We start from the raw sequence: 19,463 nt of genomic DNA, 5'->3' as shown, positions 1-19,463 counted from the left end.
GTAAAACAAACGTTCTGCTGAACGCAGCCAATACACGGGGGTACTCGGGTGATATTTCTGAACGCAGTCTAGATATAGTTTATGGTCGCGCGCGCCGTTTTCACTTGGTTTCAAATTCATGTCAAATTTGCGAATTCGATATTTATATCGGAGTGTGATTTGGTGCGGTTCGATCTTCCGTGAATCTGTGAACTTTACGAAGAATAACGAAGAATTCGCTATCGTCTTGAGGCGATTCCTGCGTAAATCCGCTCACCATTGCGGTAATTCGAGCTTCCCAGTGAGTATTTCTCACAGCTATGAATCTGCCTTTTTTACTGCGCCTTTCTTTTTTAATTGTCTGTCTGTTTTTCTCCTTTCCACATCTTTCTCTTTTTCAGTTTCATTAAATTTATTTTATATCTGTAAAATGGAGAGCATAATGTGCAATAAGATGAAGACATGTGCACGACTAAACATAACCTATTTAAACATTCCATGTAATGGAATTGGCTCTCATAGAACTGACTTTTTTATTAAGGATTGTAGGTACATTTTGTAGATAGGTTGCAAGTAAAACAGCAACATTTCGGGATATAATATTTATGTTTTTTTTTCTCTTAAACTCTCACAATTATAACAGTTTAGGTATAACGATTTCGCTAGAACGGTGCTGGAAAACTAAATATTTCTGTTTTCAGGAATGTCTCGTTTTTTTCAATTAAAGTATATACAACGTTAGCTAATTATTAATTAAAAATATGGAAATGTTAGAGATTTACTAAAGGAATATATACACATGCGCGTATATATAAAAGTAAAACGCAGATGTCTCTTATTAGTCTATATATGTTCATGGTGTCGCTATATACAGAATGTCTCATCAAAAAACTAAATTTTTTAAACATTTATTTCCTTCGATTGTGATGATTGTGAAAAAGGAAAAATATTTCAAACCTATCCAAGTAGCACAGCAGCGTGTGCAAAGCTAAAAAAAACGCTAATATGTATTTTAGAAAACCAGGAAAGAACAAGGGCAATAGGAGTCAAGCACGGGAGACGTTGCGCATATTTTTAATTCTCAGCATCCACGGTTTCAGTTTACTATAGAAGTGGGGGGGAGAGGGATAGATTGAATTTTCTAGATTACAGTGATTAGAGACGATAGAGGTCGACCACAAGCCAACGTTTTTCAAGTAGATACTTGAACTTCTGGTCACAGCACCCGGTTTCCCAAAAAATAGACACAGTCGCGGGATTAGTTGATAGAGTAGTTCTGCTTTCGAATCCCAAATTTCATTTTAGTAACTTTACTTTGTACTAGTACTTTGGTTTCATAATTAAAGTATTGTTAGGGAATGATTATCCATTAGACTTTATATTTGAGAACATTAGCAACCAGTTGAAGAACGTTATCATGTAATAGGAATAGGAAAGTAATAGGAAAGATGTGGTTAGGGAGAATAGCTGCCGTGGATGTAGTGCAACCTTCGTGGTTTACGATTCCTTTCGTTCGTGTCATTACTGAGAAGAGTAATAGATTAAAGAGCGATCATATGAGGGTGTCGTTTTATAGCATTAACAAATTGCGAGAATTCATTAGGGTACAGAAGGATCCTTTACCGCGTAGTAATAGGTCAAATGTAGTTTAAAAGATTTCTTGTAAGGACTGTGATGCGAGTTATGTGGGACAGATGTGTAGACAACTAAAAACAAGAATCACGGAACACAAGAACCATATCCGATGGAACACGTCTATCCGCAACGTTATAACGGAGCATCAGTTGCAAGAGGGCCATGAGTTCGATTGGGACAATGTTGCAATACTGGACGAGGAATCACACTACCAGAAGAGACTGACCTCGGAAATGATATTCATCAGGAGACAGACGCATAGACTTAACATGCAAACGGATATGGAGGAACTTCCCAAGGCCTATTTCCCGATCATTGATAAGCTATAAAAGGTTGAATTGTTGTCGCGCTTAGTCAGTCAGTGTCGCTCGTACACAGGAAGAAGTCTGTCGGGCGTTGACTAGATCATTTTCAAAATTTCTTTTCTTGATTTTAATTAATTTTTTAACGCTAGTTTTCTAATTACTGTCTCAATAAAGACCAACTAAATCAAAAAGAGACTCACTGTGTCTGACACTGACTGACCAACTTATCAAAAACCGGTCTTTGAATTTTAAGAGTAATGTTTGCGATGCGGTGTCTTGTGATCAGGATGAGCTTCCTAACTTTCGAAATAATTAATTATAATTTCAAAAATTTTTTGATACATTAGTTTTACATTTTCTTTATTTCGAGATTTTCAAAATTCCTTTCCTTTTTTCTTCATTGCATTCTTATCTGGATTTAATTCTGGCATTTATACTCTCGAAGTGGGGAAGATCACCATGACTAGTTAATATTTGTTATATTCTATATATGTGAGTTTATGTTGTCTCTGAAGAAGGCTCAAAAATGAGCCGAAACATGTAAGCATTTTAGTAAAATAAAGAAGTTTTACGCTAGATAGTCGTGTTATTTGCGCAACGTCTCCCGCGCTTGGCTCCTATTGCCCTTGTTCTTTCCTGGTTTTCTGATTTATAAGGAATCTTAGTCAAGTTGATTTATAATATGTATTTTTTTAGTACTTTCTTAACACTTTATAGACGCTGTCTTACTTTATAGACGTTGTGCTACTTGGGTAATTTATGAAAATGGATCTTGTGAAATATTTTTATGTATTGTCACAATCAAAGAAAATAATTAAATTTTTCCCATTTCTGGTGACACACTAAGTCTTTGACAAAAATATATTTTCTCCATACATAACATTTTTAGGTTTTTAAAATTAAAATATAAAAAATTTAATCTAATATAAAATAAATTAACAAATTCTAAATCTTGGAAAGAAACTTTTGCAAGAATTCTATAGAGAAAAAAAATTACTAATGAATTAAAGTGACATATTTGTGTGAATGAAAATTTTAAATATAAAAAAGATATGGATCATTATCCCTTTCCAAATTTTCGCATTGCCTTCTAATAATTCTGACAGTTAGATTTCTGTTAAAAGTTAAGCTGAAAGACAAATTCTTTTGAAGCGAACAATGTGTTTCGATGCGATGAAACGCTCAATATACATGCAAGCGTTACACAATTAAAAGTTTATAAGCAATACAGGAATTTTTTTACATGTAAAGACGATTAACATAAGCCTCCCTCATAATCGTCCTCTTCCTCCTGCTTTTGTGTCGGTTTTGGCGGTGGTGCGACTTCTGGTTTCTTCTCGATTGATTGACTAGATTCATTGACTTCATTCTTTGCCTAAGAAAATCAACAAATTACTGTCATTGTATGCTTAATGAAATAATCAAATATACATAAGTCTATTCTTTTTGGCTGAACTTTTGCACCAGTTCATCTTCCTTTTCTCTCTAGGAGGAAAGAAGAGGAAGAAAAATGACCTGGTGCAAAAGTTCAGCTAAAAAGAACAGGCCTAATGATAAAATGGTGGATAATAATAAAATATAATAAACTCACGTGGTTAACTTCAGCTTCGACGGTAGCCTGTCCGCCAGCCTTGGACGCGTTAGGAGAAACATAGGATTCCGCGGCGTTGGCTCTTACTCCAGCAGGTGGAATAGCGTATTCCTGTTGTGGTAAAGGTAAACCTCGCGCTAGCTTGGCGTACTCCACGTCCATGTGTTTGATAAAAGGATTGTTAAGGGCTGCCCGAGCTGCATCAGCGTCTTCGTTATCGTATGCCTGTAGCAGCATCTCCAATGTTTGCACCTGAAGAACCAATAAATCGCGTATTGACATAACTGGCAAATTTTTCCATTTCGGTATTAATGGATCGTCAACTTTCCAATTAAGAAACGTTTTGTTGAACAGTATATTAAGAAAATTTTAATTTTAAATTTTCCTTTTTATTTTTATTATGTTAAGAAAATTGATTATATATCTTTCACGTACTTCAGGGGCCTCGCAGAAGTTACCCCATTCTTTGAAGGCCTTCTCGGCTGCAACCTGATCACCTCGCGCCAATTGCACTAATACCAACGCCACAGTAAGCCTTCCAAGCGATTGCCAAAGCTTGACATCCTGATACATGCCAATCTCGCGACGTATTGCATCCGCCGCCTCGTCATACATCTGTAGCTTCACTAATAGTCTCGCAACTTTGCTCATGTATTCCGCTGCGTGTCGCGGATTGTCCTCGCCCTACAGACAATATCTTCTTTCAAGCCTTCTTACTATGGATTTTTATACAATTGTTCTTAACATTTAATTTTTAACACATTTTCAAAATTCTTATACATATATACAATTTCTAAAATCTTTTAAATTATATATCTGTATAATTAAATCTCATATAACCTTCTTTCTCCTTCTTCATATAATATCGATATTTCTATAAATTTATAGTTATTTTTATTCATAAAGCGGCAGGATTTTTACCGTGATTATATCAACCGCGCGTCTAAATAGCTCCAAAGCCTGTTGGGGCTGTGTAGCTTCTAACATCTTGGCTGCCTTGTCAAGAGCAGTAACGCCTGATTCAGGAGAGCCATGCTGTTGGAAAAGGCCACAAGCACTGTGAGCTAGTTTTGATACTTCTGACAAATCCCCCATTTCCTTACAGACAAGCAGAGCCTGCTCGATGCACCTGAAAACATTGCATTCTTATAATATCATAATACATTACGTGATAAAATCTAAATTGTGTATATACATGATATATACCTTGCTGCATGGAACCATCTATTTCACAATAATTGCAGAATTAAAGAAAATATATAAGGATGTGTGAAATTTTAGCAGAAACTTTAGGAAAAAATTAAGTTCGTATAATACAAAGTTTGTGTCTTTCAGATATCTTTATGAAAATGTAATGGTTATTAAATTAATGATAAAGAATACAATAAATAAATTTTTGGATGAGTTTAATAAAAAGATATATTTTACGCAACACTTAAAACTGAAAAATCAGAAATTGTTTTTTATTATTATATCAAAGGATACGCTTTAGTTTGTTTGTAACAGTCGGCTGCTTTCACTAAACAATCTTTACACTGTGCATATGATTTGGCTACTCGGAAGCAGGTTGCTAAAGAATTAAAAGTACAGTTAAATTGTTCAACTGTCTTTGCAAAAATCTTGATTAATTTCTTAATTTATTATATATATTGTAGAATTTTTAAACACCAATAAAATATTTGATTTTTTTATTTTTACACTTTGTTTAATTATTTTATTATCATAATCTCATATTTTTCTTACCAGCATGTGAGTACTCATCAGCTGCTACCTCGTAATCAGGTCGCCATTTCAAAAATGTAGGTTTCAAGCTGAAAGAAACAAAGATTTGTTCCATATAAAAACCTATAAACAATATATATTACTGTTCTGTGTGAAGTATTTGTCCATTTTGTCTTTCTTAATTAAATAAGTAGAGTAAATTTCAGTCTCCTCCTCTCTTTTCTTCCTTAATCTTCTAAATGTTAGATTTAATAACGATGTTTGATAAAGCTCAAAATTTTACATTCTGTATATTGCTTCCTTACTACAAAAATAACACAACTTAAAAAATTAAGTTTTCCTGAAAAGAAAAAACCTATTTTTCCATTTATCAGAAAATCATTAGCTATTCAATCGTTTTCGTGTTTCACAATCTTTAAAAAAATCGTCCTTTTTTAATTGTGACAATTTCGACAATTTTTTATGAAGTTTAGTTTACTTTTGATGATTGATAGAGTAATGTTTACTTCACTCATTCATGGTAATAACTCGGAAATCATGTTTTTTGAGTTGTGTCATTTTTTAAGTAAGAAAATGATATGCACAAAGAATATAATAAACTTAGGACAGAATTTAGACATAAAAAAATATATACAAAAATTGAGGTAGGCAAATATTGTACTTTTTAGTATATGGTTTTAGAAAACTTACAGTTACAAGCTTGGAAAAGAAATTATTGAAAAGTTTGTCATCATGTGTGAGCTCATTTTATTGACATTTAATGCTAGATTGACACATCGTGTCTAACAATACAAAATCTAACGAGGAACATTCTGAATACTCCGATAATATCTGAGCGATTCATAATCAAAAGAATCTTGAGGGCGAGAGGAATGCTTACGCTTTTTCAGCCTGACGTATGTGCTCGTTCGCCTCCTCGATCTTTGACATTTTCCTCCGAATGGTGCCTTCGTTTTCCTCCGCGGTCGAGCACGACAATGAAGTTATGTCAGTTCGATGCCCGGAATTGCGTTCCAATCCTAAAAGCTGCTCGCCTCTCGTCAAGGCACTGTGTCCGCATACAGACGCTGAGACTAATCTTTACACTTGTCGTTCATCAACACCGACCGTTCTCGACAATTCTCGAGATTGCGAAGCGCACAAGCGATTATCGACAAGGCGACTTGACTTAACCTAGCCTAACCTACCTACTCTACTCCGCCTCGCTGCTGCGTCCTGAATCGTGTGTAACATCTTGTCAAACGTGATTGGTTCTCATTCAGTTCTTCATCAATTAGCTACGAGCTACGAATACCGATATATTCGACGGAATTGTTTTGCCGCACTCGTCCGTGAATCACGACATCTTTAGTTCCGGTAGTTTGTTTGTAGTTTCCTGTTAATTTTTGTTTGAATTTCGAACGCGTAGTTGCATTCGGTGAAAAATTGGTGAAAATGTAATTATCGTGATTTGCCAATATATTCGCAGATCTTCGTCTGATTTTACGAGGTCTTCACTTCATTGTCGAGTCTCATCGTGACAAGAAGGTTTATTTTTACAACTGTAATTGCCGTGAAATCGTTGGCGGGAAAGACCTAACCTCAAATCGTTGTGGGCTTTAGATAAACTCTGATAAACTTTCTCACGTTTACAAATTGAGGTAATAACAGAGGTTTTTCTCGTTGTTTCTGCTATTTTCGCTTACATTTTTTTAGAATCTGGTCTTTGTAATTTATGCGCTTCAACAAACTGCTTACTAAAGATAACCTAAAAAATTATCAAATGTTACTCTTATTTATAAAAGATATTTTATGTATATGAATATATACATATTCTACTTTAAAAGTGACACGATTCAAAAAATTGAATCTTTCAGAAAAGATAAAAAACTATTTTTCAATGAATAGAAAATTGATTAATCAAATAATATTGACAAAAAAAAAATATTAGAAATTCTTAAGAATTCTCATATCGATAATAAGAGACTCATATATCAATAATGATCACATCTCATTTTCATATTACAACCTTTAAAAAACATCCTTTTTGAATTGTAATAATTTTAATAATCTACAAAATTATAACAAATACTGAATAATTCATAAAAAAAGAGACCTGATTTAAAATAAAATATTTTTATTTTTCAAACTTTTGATTACCACATTGTATTGATTCTAGATGTTTTAAGTACAAGACTTCTTTTTATTTATAAAAATGACTCAAAAATATTAAGCAATATGAAACAACTATAGTTTCTGATGAAATAAATCAAATTATGAATGCTATTAAGAGCTATTACTGAATATTTGTGTTTAAGTTAATTTATTTATATGACAATAAAAATGTATATGTTTTGATTCACAATTTGTAGATAGGAGGCTCTCAATTGGACACCATCAGTCACAGGGGCCAATTGCCTACAGGCTTTCTAGTCAATTGTTGTGAATGATTCGTGTTCAATCAAGTGCCACTTTGAATACCGGCCGTAGACCCATTATATTGTAATTTATGTATTAAGGTAATCCTGCACGGTCAATAATATTGTCAATATTAACGAATACTGACAATAGCTGCATTCAACAGAAAAAGCAGCTTTGCAACTGTTGTAAAATTTTTTAATATAATTGGTCTTGCCCTTTCCTCACTGGATCTAAATGTATAAACAAATTATATTCAAAGATTTTACAATAGTTGCAAAGCTGCTTTTTCTGCTGAACACAACCATTGGGCGCGTTCAAGTTGACAAAGCAGCTAGCCTGCTCGCCGAGCAAATGACCATAATTGGTTGTTACTTATAGATCCAACTAATCATATTCAATCGCTCGGTAAGCATGCCTAACCGTTTTGCCGTTTTGAACTCGCTCATTATTACTTTATTGATTGTGTGTGATTAATATTGATGGATCGATGTAAAGACGCTGACAGTGATCTAGATTTTGATTCTCGCACATCAGTATTGTTTTATTAGGATTCATATCACAGTATATGTCAATGTGCAATAGATAATATACGTAAAACTAAACTACTGAATTAAACAAGAATCTTGGACCATAAGTACATGTGAAAACTCAACCAATAAGAAATAGGAAATAAAGGCCCATAACAGTTGAAGCTGGATCTTTAATGCTTAAATAATTTAATGTGAATGTGTATATGTATATAATACTATATATGTACTACATACATGCATATATATCATATTTGTAGTTATTTAAACTGCACGCCGAAAATAGGACTTAAAAACGCAGTTAAACTACCGAAATAATATCACAATTAAATTTTAATGTTTAATAGACATCTATTAAAAAGATCGTTATGGGCCTTTATTTCCTATTTCCTAAAATGAAATATATTGTCAATAATACTGATCGTATAAATACTGAAAATATTGATGCATATCTACTGTCAGTATTACTGATTTAATATTACTGATTCAATATTATTGATTCAATATTATTGATCAGTATTATCTTTATTCAGATCATCTTTATGATCAGTATTATCATATATCAGATCACCTTTATGACTTGAGACTTCCTTCTCTCCTCTGTCTTTGACTTTGTCAATAGACGTCTTACGCGATTAACTTTCATTTAATCTATATCATGCGAGCTGGCAGTATTTCGAAAATGATTCAAGAAAACTTCATGTAAGTTCTTTTTTTATGTTTCTTTTTTGTTCATTTAATTATTAATATAATATTGTTAGTTATTTTATAAACTCGGCAATTTGATGACATATTTATATAAAAGTATATACAAGATGACGTGCTTCGTAAAAACAAGACTCATCGTTAAACTTTTGATCGCAAAAATTTGACTACGAATTTCATTTAATTTATCAGTGCAGACCAATAGTTCAGATTGACTAAGTTTATTATGTATTATGCGTAAATTGAGGTTTTGATTGCAATAATTATTATGTACTGAAGAGAATCCGAATCGTAGGTCGAAACGTATACATTTTTATTATTGTCGTATGAATAAATTAACTACACATAAATATCCAGTGTCGGCTCTTAATGGCATTTATATTTTATTGACTCAAAAATATATTTGTAGAAAGTATTTATATTATGATTTCTACTAGGATTTATATTATGAAGGTATTTATATTATGATTTCTTTGAAAACCTTATTTTGCGGATAAATTGTAAAATTAAATTTGTTTGTTTTTGATGATTGATAGAGTAATTTTTAATTCATTTTTTAATTCAATTTCTAATTCATTCATGATAATAACTTGAAAGTAACATTTTTTAGTTGTGTCTTTTAAAGTAAGGGAACAATATCATATATTTATATACTATAAATGCTATATACATGTTAATTCTATTTTGACAATTATATCATAAATATTATAATTATAAGATTATGATATTTTATATTATTCTTTATTTATAAGAATTGAAAAAGTATAAACAATAATTAGATGGCCGAGCGATTAGAAGATCTGAATCTGCCCAATGCGGTTGTGACCAGAATCATCAAGGAAGCTTTACCAGATGGAGTGACAGTTGGAAAAGATGCCAGAACAGCGGTGGCAAAGGCAGCATCCATTTTCATACTGTATCTCACATCGGCTGCTAATATAGTAGCCAAGAGAAGTAACCGCAAGACTATCAGTGGCCCAGACGTGATACAAGCGATGATAGATGTCGAGTTTGATCAGTTTGTTGAGCCATTGCAGGAATCTCTTGAGAATTTTAAAAAGATTCAGAAAGAAAAGAAGGATGCGACGTCGAAGAAAAAGCAACAAAAGAAAGATGATGATGATGTAAATGGTGAAGATGAAGAAGCAGGAAGAGAAATTATTGAAATTTTCTAAGACGTGAATTTGTCATATATGTATTATTCTTAAAATTTTAAAAATATATGATAATTTAAGATATTTATAATACAAATTAAATGCTCAAGTGAACAATAATAACAACATGAACTCTAAAACTAGTTAAATGAAAGCTTAATATTTATTTTAATTACGTTCATGTAATAATAGCAGATTACACATAAAACATTTTTTAATAATATTCATTACTTAATAATTTTAAAACATTATAATGTTATAAACGATGTGCTGTTTTTTGTGCAAAAAAGAAAATTAGTTATTTAAAAGTTTGCGATGGTGAGAAGATCGATTTGCATAAATGAGAATTTTATTATATTATTTTACAAGGGGATTTTTTTCACGATCAAATAACACTAACATTTAGACAAAAAGTAACACCCGAATTGTGCTAATTCTTAGAATCGATTGTTTATCAAAATTTCATTGTAAAAATTATTTTTTATAAAAGCTTGCACTGATTTTTTCGCACTGACTTCTCGGCTTAACTACCAACAAATTTTATATCTTTCTCTTTCTCTCAGGTGTGCTTGTATATTCTAATATATTCTGTAATTTATGAAGATGTGTATGTAATTAATCTAATTACAATAGAATAATTATATTTTGTATAGGTATTAAGGATATAAAATATATCCATTTTTTTCTGTGCTTCCTTTGAACATTTCACACCTTTTTAATTTCGCTTTGGTGGTATCTTCAATTAATACTGAAATCTATCTAAAGCCAATTGTTTAGCATATTTTATATATATTATATATAAGTATATATAAAATTATGTATGATTAAAATAATTTTAACATGTAAATTTGTGCTCTTATCTACATTCCAATATGAACACATGATTTCTGTAAAATCAGTGTAAAATGTAATATAATGTGTAGTATAGTGTTTACATGACATAATGATAAAGCATAGAAATTCACGCAATAAATATTTTCTATATATTATATTTCTTAAATTGTGTCTTTTGATGTATTAAATTGATAATATTTGTCTTTTTTCTTTTGATATTTTCTGACTAAAAAAAAAGAACAACGCAAACGAAAATTTTAAGTAATTTAATATTTTTCTGGAAAGAATTGATTTATCATCTGATCTACCATTCAAATTATCAATCTAAGTGCATGTAACAAGATCTATAAAGTATAGATAATATCGTGTAAAATGCTGTTCTAATTTTGTTATATCAATATCAATTTCCAGTGGAAAACACTTTACATTTTGTGGTAAAAAAACTAGTTGCTTATGAAATTGATCATTTGAACAATTTTGCAAGTCACAATATACGGGGTATCTGAGATTACTCATACACCTATTTTAAGATGAGAAGTGGTTTTTATTAAAAACGCTTCAAATAAAAACTATGTGAAGACAAATAATGATAAATCAATTATAACTTTTGTGTTTTAAATATTTTTATTAAAAACCACTTCTCATTATTTTGAAATGGATGTACACACACATGCGAACAGACACACACACACCCACACAGGTGTATAATAGTATATTTTCCATATACTGATACTTATGAGCTTTATATTAGTGGTAAATATAACTTGTGCGTGGTTATACTTTCCACTACTATGGGAACAGTTTGTTGACGTGCATAATCACAGATCAGGAAGAATAGCGCATTTTGATACTTTTAAGAAGCATCAAGTTGACATTATTCGCGAATAAGCTGAATAAAACCGAGTTTTATAAATTTAAGGCTGTACAACTCGAACTTTACGTTCTATTAAACTTCTGCACATTGGACATTCTGCAGAAATTTTTTCCGCACAAATAGAGCAACAGCAGAAGTGTCCACAAGGTAAAAAAATCACCTCGCACTGCAAAAAAAGACAATATATGATTATAATAACGAAATAAATTCTGCAATATCGCGCATTGAAATTTTATATATACAAAACATTTACTTGCAAATCGAAGCAGATTACGCATTCGATTATGTTAACATTCTGAACAGAATTGTAGTCTTGATCGCTGGTCGATGCCTCTTCAAGAGGCGCAGAAGCTGTTACGGGCGATCTAGAGTCACTCAATTTAACTTCTGATAGGTAATTTTCGACCGCCAGCATTATGGCAACGCGATCACTCTCGCAATTTATGCCAATCTGCAAAACAAAAACGATATAAATAACAGATAGTTTTAATAATTAAAAGTTTATTTACTATTTATTACAAATAGATATAAAATCTGATTATGTAGGTATCACAAATTTATTTAACACTACAAAAATACTAAAATTTATAATATTTTAAAGCGAAGTTTTAAAAATTTAACAATGAAGATACTTGCATTCTTTAATTGTTCGTCACTAATATCTGGTAACAAAGATGGTAAAGTGGCTAAGAATGGAAGGCAGTGCAAAGCTCCTGCTATCGCCACATGTCGAACCAGCATAGGTTCTAACATCTCCAATAGTCCTTGTGGCCGAGCTTCCATCAAAGATTGATATTGCATCAACCAAAACAAACTGTCACGTCTCACGTTCTGTCAATAGTTTTTAATAATTTTATTGCTTTCTTATTTTATCATTTTTGTTTTATCTTTTAAACTACATTAAAGTTCATTAATACTTATTAATTTTACAAAAAAGAAATAGAACATTAAATAAGAAATTCAAGAGTGAAAAGTGAAATATAATTACAGAGATGCCTCGCTGTTGCTCAATTGTGTTGATCGTCTCCAATAGTTGAGCTCTCCTATTCATTTGCTGCTCTAATAAGTCGACCAGAATATCTGTTAGAGCCACGCGTTTATCAGCGATCTCATTCTAAAAATATGTATATAAATTATATATATAAATTTAATTTTATATACATATATACATATAATATTGTACATATAAAAATATATTTTATTATATTTAAGGATTTTATTATATCTAAAATTTAAGAAATTGATAACTCTAAATATTTAACTTGACAAAATTAAAAAATCTAGTAATCATATAATTATTATATTATGACTTATATAATTATAAGTTATGATAGCAAAGATATTTTTTTTAATTCTTATTTAATGCACACGATAAGATTGAGCACACTTACAAGCTGCTGAGTGATCTCCAACTTTCGCTTCTCGAGTTCGATATTAGTGAGCGCAGCCAATTGCGATTGCACGAGATTCATTTGTTGAATAATACTCCAGGAACGCGCATCGCTCCGTTCCAACAACGCGGCAACTGCTGCTTTCTGTAAGACTTCATCTCGTCGTAACCTGTCAATAAGGTCTTGCCTGCTTTTCTCCTGATCATGCACTATCTGTGCCAAGTGGTCGTTGTTCCTCACTTCCCTTAATTCGAATTTTTATTTTATTCTTCTTAATTTATTCTTTTTATATAATGACGATAGTTATTATATTACATAATATAAGCTGTTCCTTCATAACTGTTATTTAAAATATAATTAAAGTTTATTAACCAGTTTATGCAAATTCTTTTTAGAGACTCAATCTAAAAATAATTTCTCATAGATTTATTATCCATCGAATTGACGAAAAAAATTTGATTACTCATTGCAATGAAATAATATATTTAACATATCTTTGTATGTCTTTTATAGACTGACTCGTACGGAAAGAAAATGTAAAGAAAAAAAATTTGTTACTGACAAGGTAAGCAAGGATTGTACGGTGCAGTCTCTATATTTGGTATGTTCTTCCCATTTTCTTGTTCTGCACATTTCCTCCTCCAACAATTTCTCCATTGCAACTGCAAAACGAGTTTATACTCATGCGCGAACAATCGTGATTTTGGGTAATCTTTATGTTGGATACTTACAAAGAGTGTCTTTCGTACGTAGTAGGAATTGTTCTGAATGGCAGGAGCTTAATAATTGCATTTCTTCTTGCTTCTCCCGCTCTACTAACTCGGTCTGACTTTGTCTTTCTTCCTCGCTGTTTCTCAAAAATTCTGTAATTACGTTATCAGCTTCTTTCTCCGCTAAAGAAAAGTTAATTTATATATTTATATTAATTTTTTCATGTTTGCTAAATTAGTACATTGTGTATAGAATTTGTTAAAGATTGAAAAGGATTGCTGAACTTTTTCGAGTTCTTGCTCCAATTGTATCTGCTGCAACGCTACGTCTTCTAAGAGCTAAAAACGCAACTTTCATATTTAAGATGTTTACAGATTTTGTGTGCACTTAATTCACCTTCTTCCTATGAGCCTTGAGCATGGATTGCATCTCTATCTCATACTCCTGTTGTTGCTTTATGTTTTTCTCCACTTCCAACAAGGCATTTTGCCGATGTTCCTGTCAAAAGCGAATTTTACTTCATGGCATCAACATATTATGTAATAGACTGATAAAAAATTTAATATCACTCTTACACAAATAAAAACAAAATTTTTTAATTAATCTGTTATTAGCAAACGATTTTTTTTATTAATTTATTAAAATTCTCACAGATTTATAAATTTACAATAGATTTTTTTATGTCTGCGTAAGACATTATAACAGATAAATTAGATGAACAAATAATAGAAGGAAAACAATGTTATATATTAATAATCGAAAAAATCCTCAAAAAATAAATCTAAAATAAAAATAACAAAAATATGAATGGAATAAGAAATCGGCACTTTAGTAGCGGAATTATTACTTAACATAAGTGAGGCGCTGGTGCAATAATGATCCAAAAAATTAAAATAAAAGAACAAAATGTAATTTTATTCATATTATAAAAAATTAGGCTATGGATTTCTTTCTATTCAAAAATTTTGTTTACTTATTTACTATTTATAAGTTGGATTGTGTTATTGCACTAAGCACCTTTCAAATCAACTTATTATTAAGTAATAATTAAATGGATGACAAGTGGGAAGCATACGAAACTCAAAGAAGCGTCCAACATGCCTTCATTTTGTTTAGCTTCTGTAATGCTGCCTAAAAGAGAAAAAAAAAACTATGAATATGCGTGAACACTGTGCTTGAATCGTAGATACTTGCAAAAATTGATCAGTTTCTGTTCTGTAAAATTTTTCAATGTAAAAATATACTAAAAAGAGAATATATGTAAGCATATAAAAATTTTTATAGCTCATATATTGTCGGAAAGGGATGTACATACACATACATATGTGTATGCGCACGCGCGCGCGCGTATGTACAGATCGGAGCAGTAACTCCGTCCATCTACCGTAGAATATCTTTGCTATTTTTAGAGATATGGAATAATTTATTTACTGAAGTTGCATAGCATCAAGAGAGATAAAATATGCTACTAATAATTTTTCTATAGATGACGCTTTGGAAATTTCGAGATTACCTTCATTTTTTTAAATGAAATTTTATTATTTTTTTTACGTAGTATGATACTTCTAATTATTCTGCATATAAAGTCATAAGGTAGAGACATAAAAAAAACCAATAGTTTACGAGATATTTTATACTTTATTCTTAACGTAAAATGTTAAATATTTTGTAAACTATCAATTTTTTTATAATCGTACTTTAATAAACTTTTATAAACAGAATAATGAAATGAATTGGTGTAAAGAAAGCACATAGTTGTTTCAAAAAAATATGTAAACAAAATAGATATTTTTATAAATAAGTAACCATGTTTTTTTTATCAATTGATCATTATTTTGTTCCTAAAATATTAAGGTACGATTATAAAAAAATTAATATTTTACGAAATATTTAACACTATGCCAACACGTGCCACCAGGATAAAAGATCTCGTAAACTATTGATTTGTTGATACTTTTATAGCGTATTCCCTTGGGATGCACTGGATATAGCCATGCATCGTCCCTTTGGGACGGTATAGGAAAATCCCACTTCGTGCATAAAACTTGCACTACACCGTAGCCATAGAAACATGATACACCGAATGTTTGCCTATCACCAGCCATAGAAACACGCACGCTACACTGTCTGAGTGTTGCACTAGTGCAGCCAAAGGAAAACGCTTATATAAGATATACAGAATAACTAGAGGAATTATATTACGTAAAAAAATCATATAATTCCATTTAAAAAAAATAGAGGTGACCTTGAAATCTCCGAAGCGCCTCTACATAGAAAAATTATTAGTAGCATATTGTACTTCTCTTGATGTTATGAAACTTCAATAAATAAATTATTTCATATCTTTAAAAATAGTGGAAATATTGTAGGTGGACAAAGTTACTACTCCATCCCATATAACTGGGAAAAAGTCCTTTAGAGTTATGCTCGTTTTTGCTTCGTTTTGGAGAAAATCACAAAAAAAGATATATATATAGTTGCTTCTCGCACTCTTAAGTATTATCGTCACTGAAATCGTACACGACAACAATGATATTCCGTTTTCTGGTGAAAATTTTGTTCACATTATTTATTTCTGTTTTTTTCCTATCAATTCATCATTTACTCATCAGAAATTATCGAGGGAATTACTCCTGTTCTATCTGTATCTACATTAAGCAAATGGCAATGTGAATAAATAAATAATGTGAATGCATAAGTAATAAATAAGTACAAAAATGAAAATTACGTTTTGTCCTTTTTTTTGCGATTTTCTCCAAAACGAAACATATCTCTAAAAGGACTTTTTTCTTAGTTTATCTCGATTCTCTACACGCTCCTGAAGTTTTGAATTTAAATTTGGAACACATATTTTTTATATAATAGATATTTAAATAATCTTTCGTGATTTTTTATCAACTTGACAACATATATTTAACGATATAATGTAGCTAAAAAAATTTTATATATAACAAAAATTCATGAGTATTATGTTCATACACTACATTATAATACCTGCACGTCGTTACTCTTATTATGGTATACCGTCTGCATGTCGTCCAAGTTCATATCTCTTGAAATGTCAATCTCTGATACCGAATTCTCTGGCGAGTAATCGACGCCGCTCTCATTTGCCAAAAATGCGATGATCACTATCGTGCCACCATCTAAAATATCCTGAGGTGGGTACGACAGATTTAATCCATCAATATTTAGGCTCGTCAGTTGTTGAGCATAGCCTAGAGATTTGGGCAGGTTATACAACAATTTGTTGTGGCTAATATTGAGAATGTTCAACTGCTGCAGCTGTCCGATGCCATCAGGCAGCTGCTTCAGGTTATTCCTCGAGAGATTCAAAATTGTTAACTTATTCAAGTACACTATTTCGTTGGGCAGTTTGCGAATGTTGTTGTCTTGCAAATGAAGCTCCTGAAGAAAACAGAAACCATAATATTTTAATATTGTCGATACTATATCTGGTAAAAGTTGTAATATACATATGACTTTAACAAAAATTATTTATACGCTAAAGGAAGAAACAGAGAAAGAGAGAGAGGGAGGGAGAGAAAGAGAGAGAGAAGAGTGTGGAATATTATTTTAAAAAGAACTATAAAGAAATGATAGTCTTTTAATAGCTAATATTATTTCAGTGTTTAAATAATTGATTCATAATTAGCTTTTCTTCCTTAAAAAAACTTCATATTTTATTTCTTGTGTCTAATAATACATTTCATACTGCTAGAAAAATTCTATAGTTTTCTATCTGCATCTTTATATATTTTATCTTCTATAATAATCATAGGGAAAATAAATAAATCATTTTCTGATCAATTGGATAAACCAACCTTAAGGGATGAGAGATGCTTAATATCAGAAGGTAATGTGGTAAACTCGTTTCCATGAATGTCTAAGACAGTCAACAACGACAAGTCACATAAGGCACCTCCACCCGAGAGTGAGCTCAGTTTATTATCATACATTAGCAAGATCTTTTTTCGGAACACTTTGCAAAGTGAATAGATGCCCGATGGCACGTTCTTCAAGGCACATTCCGATACATCGAACACTGGCTCCGGATTTTCCCTGGCCTGTCGTAATAAACAATAATTGCAAACGCACAGAATATATTAAATTGCCAATTTATTATCTATTGTATTTAATTACATATTTAATATTATTAACTTATACAAAGGCAACTATAAAGTAACTGGCATTATTTGATGTAATTAATAATATATTAGGAATAATTAATTTAAATAATTTTAATTAATTATAAGTAATTATATATAATTAGTGATTAGTTATTAATTATAATCAACAGTTCGAAATCTTTTCGTCATTCTAACCTCAATCTACATAAACCTATAATTTATAGATTTGTCTATTTTATTTTATCATCTGTATATACATAATTTATTTATTGAAAAAGATACGGATCCAGATGTAGTACTGACACTAACTAATTAATTAATTATTATGATTTAACTTGAGCCACGAATCATAACCTTAATTCGTGGAATACATACCAGATACAGTTTGTACTCGAGCCGCGCCTTATAATCGACTTTAGTCGTGCTCCCGTGTTTTCTCGACATCCTTGTTCGACATCCGTTGTCATGACAAGGAAATGAACAAGGATCTCATCTCCCACAGCCATGTGATAAACAGCGATAGCGCCGAGAACCTTCCTCGATGAGGTTCGAGCTGACAATCATCAGTTAGAATCAGCTGTCCGTTCTTTTAAAGTGCACCTTTTGCACCTGTTATCATTGTTCTCTCCCCTTTTCCCTCTTCATCTGGGTACCTGAAGCCATAGGGTATTCCTAAAGTAAGCGAACTTCAGCGGGAATACTTGGTATGTTATACTGATTGTTTTGAAAGTATCTGAAAAATGTTATTTTATAAATTAAATGTACTTTTTCCGAAGTATTACGTCATTCAGAATGGGTCACGTGTGAAAATTATAAATTTGTTCCTTCTCAGCAAACGAGAATGGATTGAAACGGATTCAGATTTTCAGAAATATGGATTCACGAACGTTAAAATGAATGTCTCCGTAGTCTAAAGGCTTAGGACGCTCGCACGGAATGCAAGAGATCCGGGTTCGACTCCCGGCCGAGGCATTATTTTTCGCAATAAGTTTTATTACAGTTTTTAAGTTGGGGAATTTGGGGGGATTATTAATATTTTCAGATTTGATTGCGTTGAAAGTTCGACAACCATATCGGCACGCAATTATCATTTCTGAAATTAATTCATTTAAATGAATTTACAATAGTTCAACATCTTAACGTTCTGACCGTTATGGCGCTTCTTAATTTAAAATTATTATGTTTAACATTAGCGGTCTTTCAATCTTATTATTGTTAAAATGAATGCTTTTCAATCCTGAATGCATTTCTATTCATTTATAGGAATTACTTGGAGCATATCTTTATGCCTTTCAATCTAAAAATAATATCAGCTTTTTCTGTGCATTGTGAATACTGTTCAATTCAAAATTTTGAGTAGGAAATACAGTTTTTCAATCCAATTGCATCCAATTGAATCTAATTGAATCCAATTAAATCCAAAAAATAGTATTCGCTATTTAAAATATGCATTCGGATAGAAAAAAATTTCAATCCATTTTAATCCATTCTCGTTTTATACTGGG

The 19,463-nt window shown here is 31.3% G+C and overlaps 3 protein-coding genes across 6 annotated transcripts; 1 reads left to right on the top strand and 2 right to left on the bottom strand.

Moving 5' to 3' along the window:
• The first annotated feature begins 94 nt into the window (after positions 1 to 94).
• On the top strand, positions 95 to 10,039 carry Chrac-14 (DNA polymerase epsilon subunit 3 Chrac-14). 4 transcript variants are annotated; one of them, XM_018455542.1, is made up of 3 exons: positions 6,460 to 6,588; positions 6,701 to 6,872; positions 9,644 to 10,039. In XM_018455542.1, exon 3 carries the CDS (start codon positions 9,644 to 9,646, stop codon positions 10,037 to 10,039), a length of 396 nt encoding a protein of 131 aa, XP_018311044.1. In that variant the 5' UTR covers positions 6,460 to 6,588; positions 6,701 to 6,872. The 4 variants fall into 4 exon arrangements, with proteins under 4 accessions (XP_018311043.1, XP_018311044.1, XP_018311046.1 ...); XM_018455541.1 differs by lacking the exons at positions 6,460 to 6,588; positions 6,701 to 6,872 and adding an exon at positions 95 to 280; XM_018455544.1 differs by lacking the exon at positions 6,701 to 6,872 and having other exon boundaries at positions 6,559 to 6,588.
• LOC108727420 (gamma-soluble NSF attachment protein) lies at positions 2,931 to 6,382 on the bottom strand. The gene is made up of 8 exons (XM_018455538.1): positions 6,113 to 6,382; positions 5,254 to 5,321; positions 4,996 to 5,080; positions 4,717 to 4,734; positions 4,432 to 4,639; positions 3,946 to 4,194; positions 3,511 to 3,762; positions 2,931 to 3,294 (listed from the first exon to the last, which is right to left on the bottom strand). The coding sequence occupies exons 1-8, from the start codon at positions 6,160 to 6,162 to the stop codon at positions 3,175 to 3,177; spliced, it is 1,050 nt and encodes a 349-aa protein (XP_018311040.1). The 5' UTR covers positions 6,163 to 6,382; the 3' UTR covers positions 2,931 to 3,174.
• A 1,495-nt stretch (positions 10,040 to 11,534) lies between the features above and the next one.
• Positions 11,535 to 18,611, bottom strand: LOC108727424 (E3 ubiquitin-protein ligase LRSAM1). The gene is made up of 13 exons (XM_018455545.1): positions 18,334 to 18,611; positions 17,653 to 17,895; positions 16,823 to 17,236; positions 14,930 to 14,959; positions 14,225 to 14,326; positions 14,070 to 14,166; positions 13,849 to 14,010; positions 13,680 to 13,779; positions 13,118 to 13,361; positions 12,715 to 12,840; positions 12,363 to 12,557; positions 11,980 to 12,177; positions 11,535 to 11,892 (listed from the first exon to the last, which is right to left on the bottom strand). Exons 1-13 carry the CDS (start codon positions 18,400 to 18,402, stop codon positions 11,767 to 11,769), a joined length of 2,106 nt encoding a protein of 701 aa, XP_018311047.1. The 5' UTR covers positions 18,403 to 18,611; the 3' UTR covers positions 11,535 to 11,766.
• Between the last annotated feature and the right edge of the window lie 852 nt (positions 18,612 to 19,463).

Source organism: Mycetomoellerius zeteki, unplaced genomic scaffold, assembly GCF_001594055.1.
Source record: "Mycetomoellerius zeteki isolate Tzet28-1 unplaced genomic scaffold, Tzet1.0 scaffold49, whole genome shotgun sequence".
Classification (NCBI taxonomy): domain Eukaryota; kingdom Metazoa; phylum Arthropoda; class Insecta; order Hymenoptera; family Formicidae; genus Mycetomoellerius; species Mycetomoellerius zeteki.
Note: the sequence above shows the minus strand (reverse complement) of the source record. Positions and strands in the feature narration are given on the sequence as shown.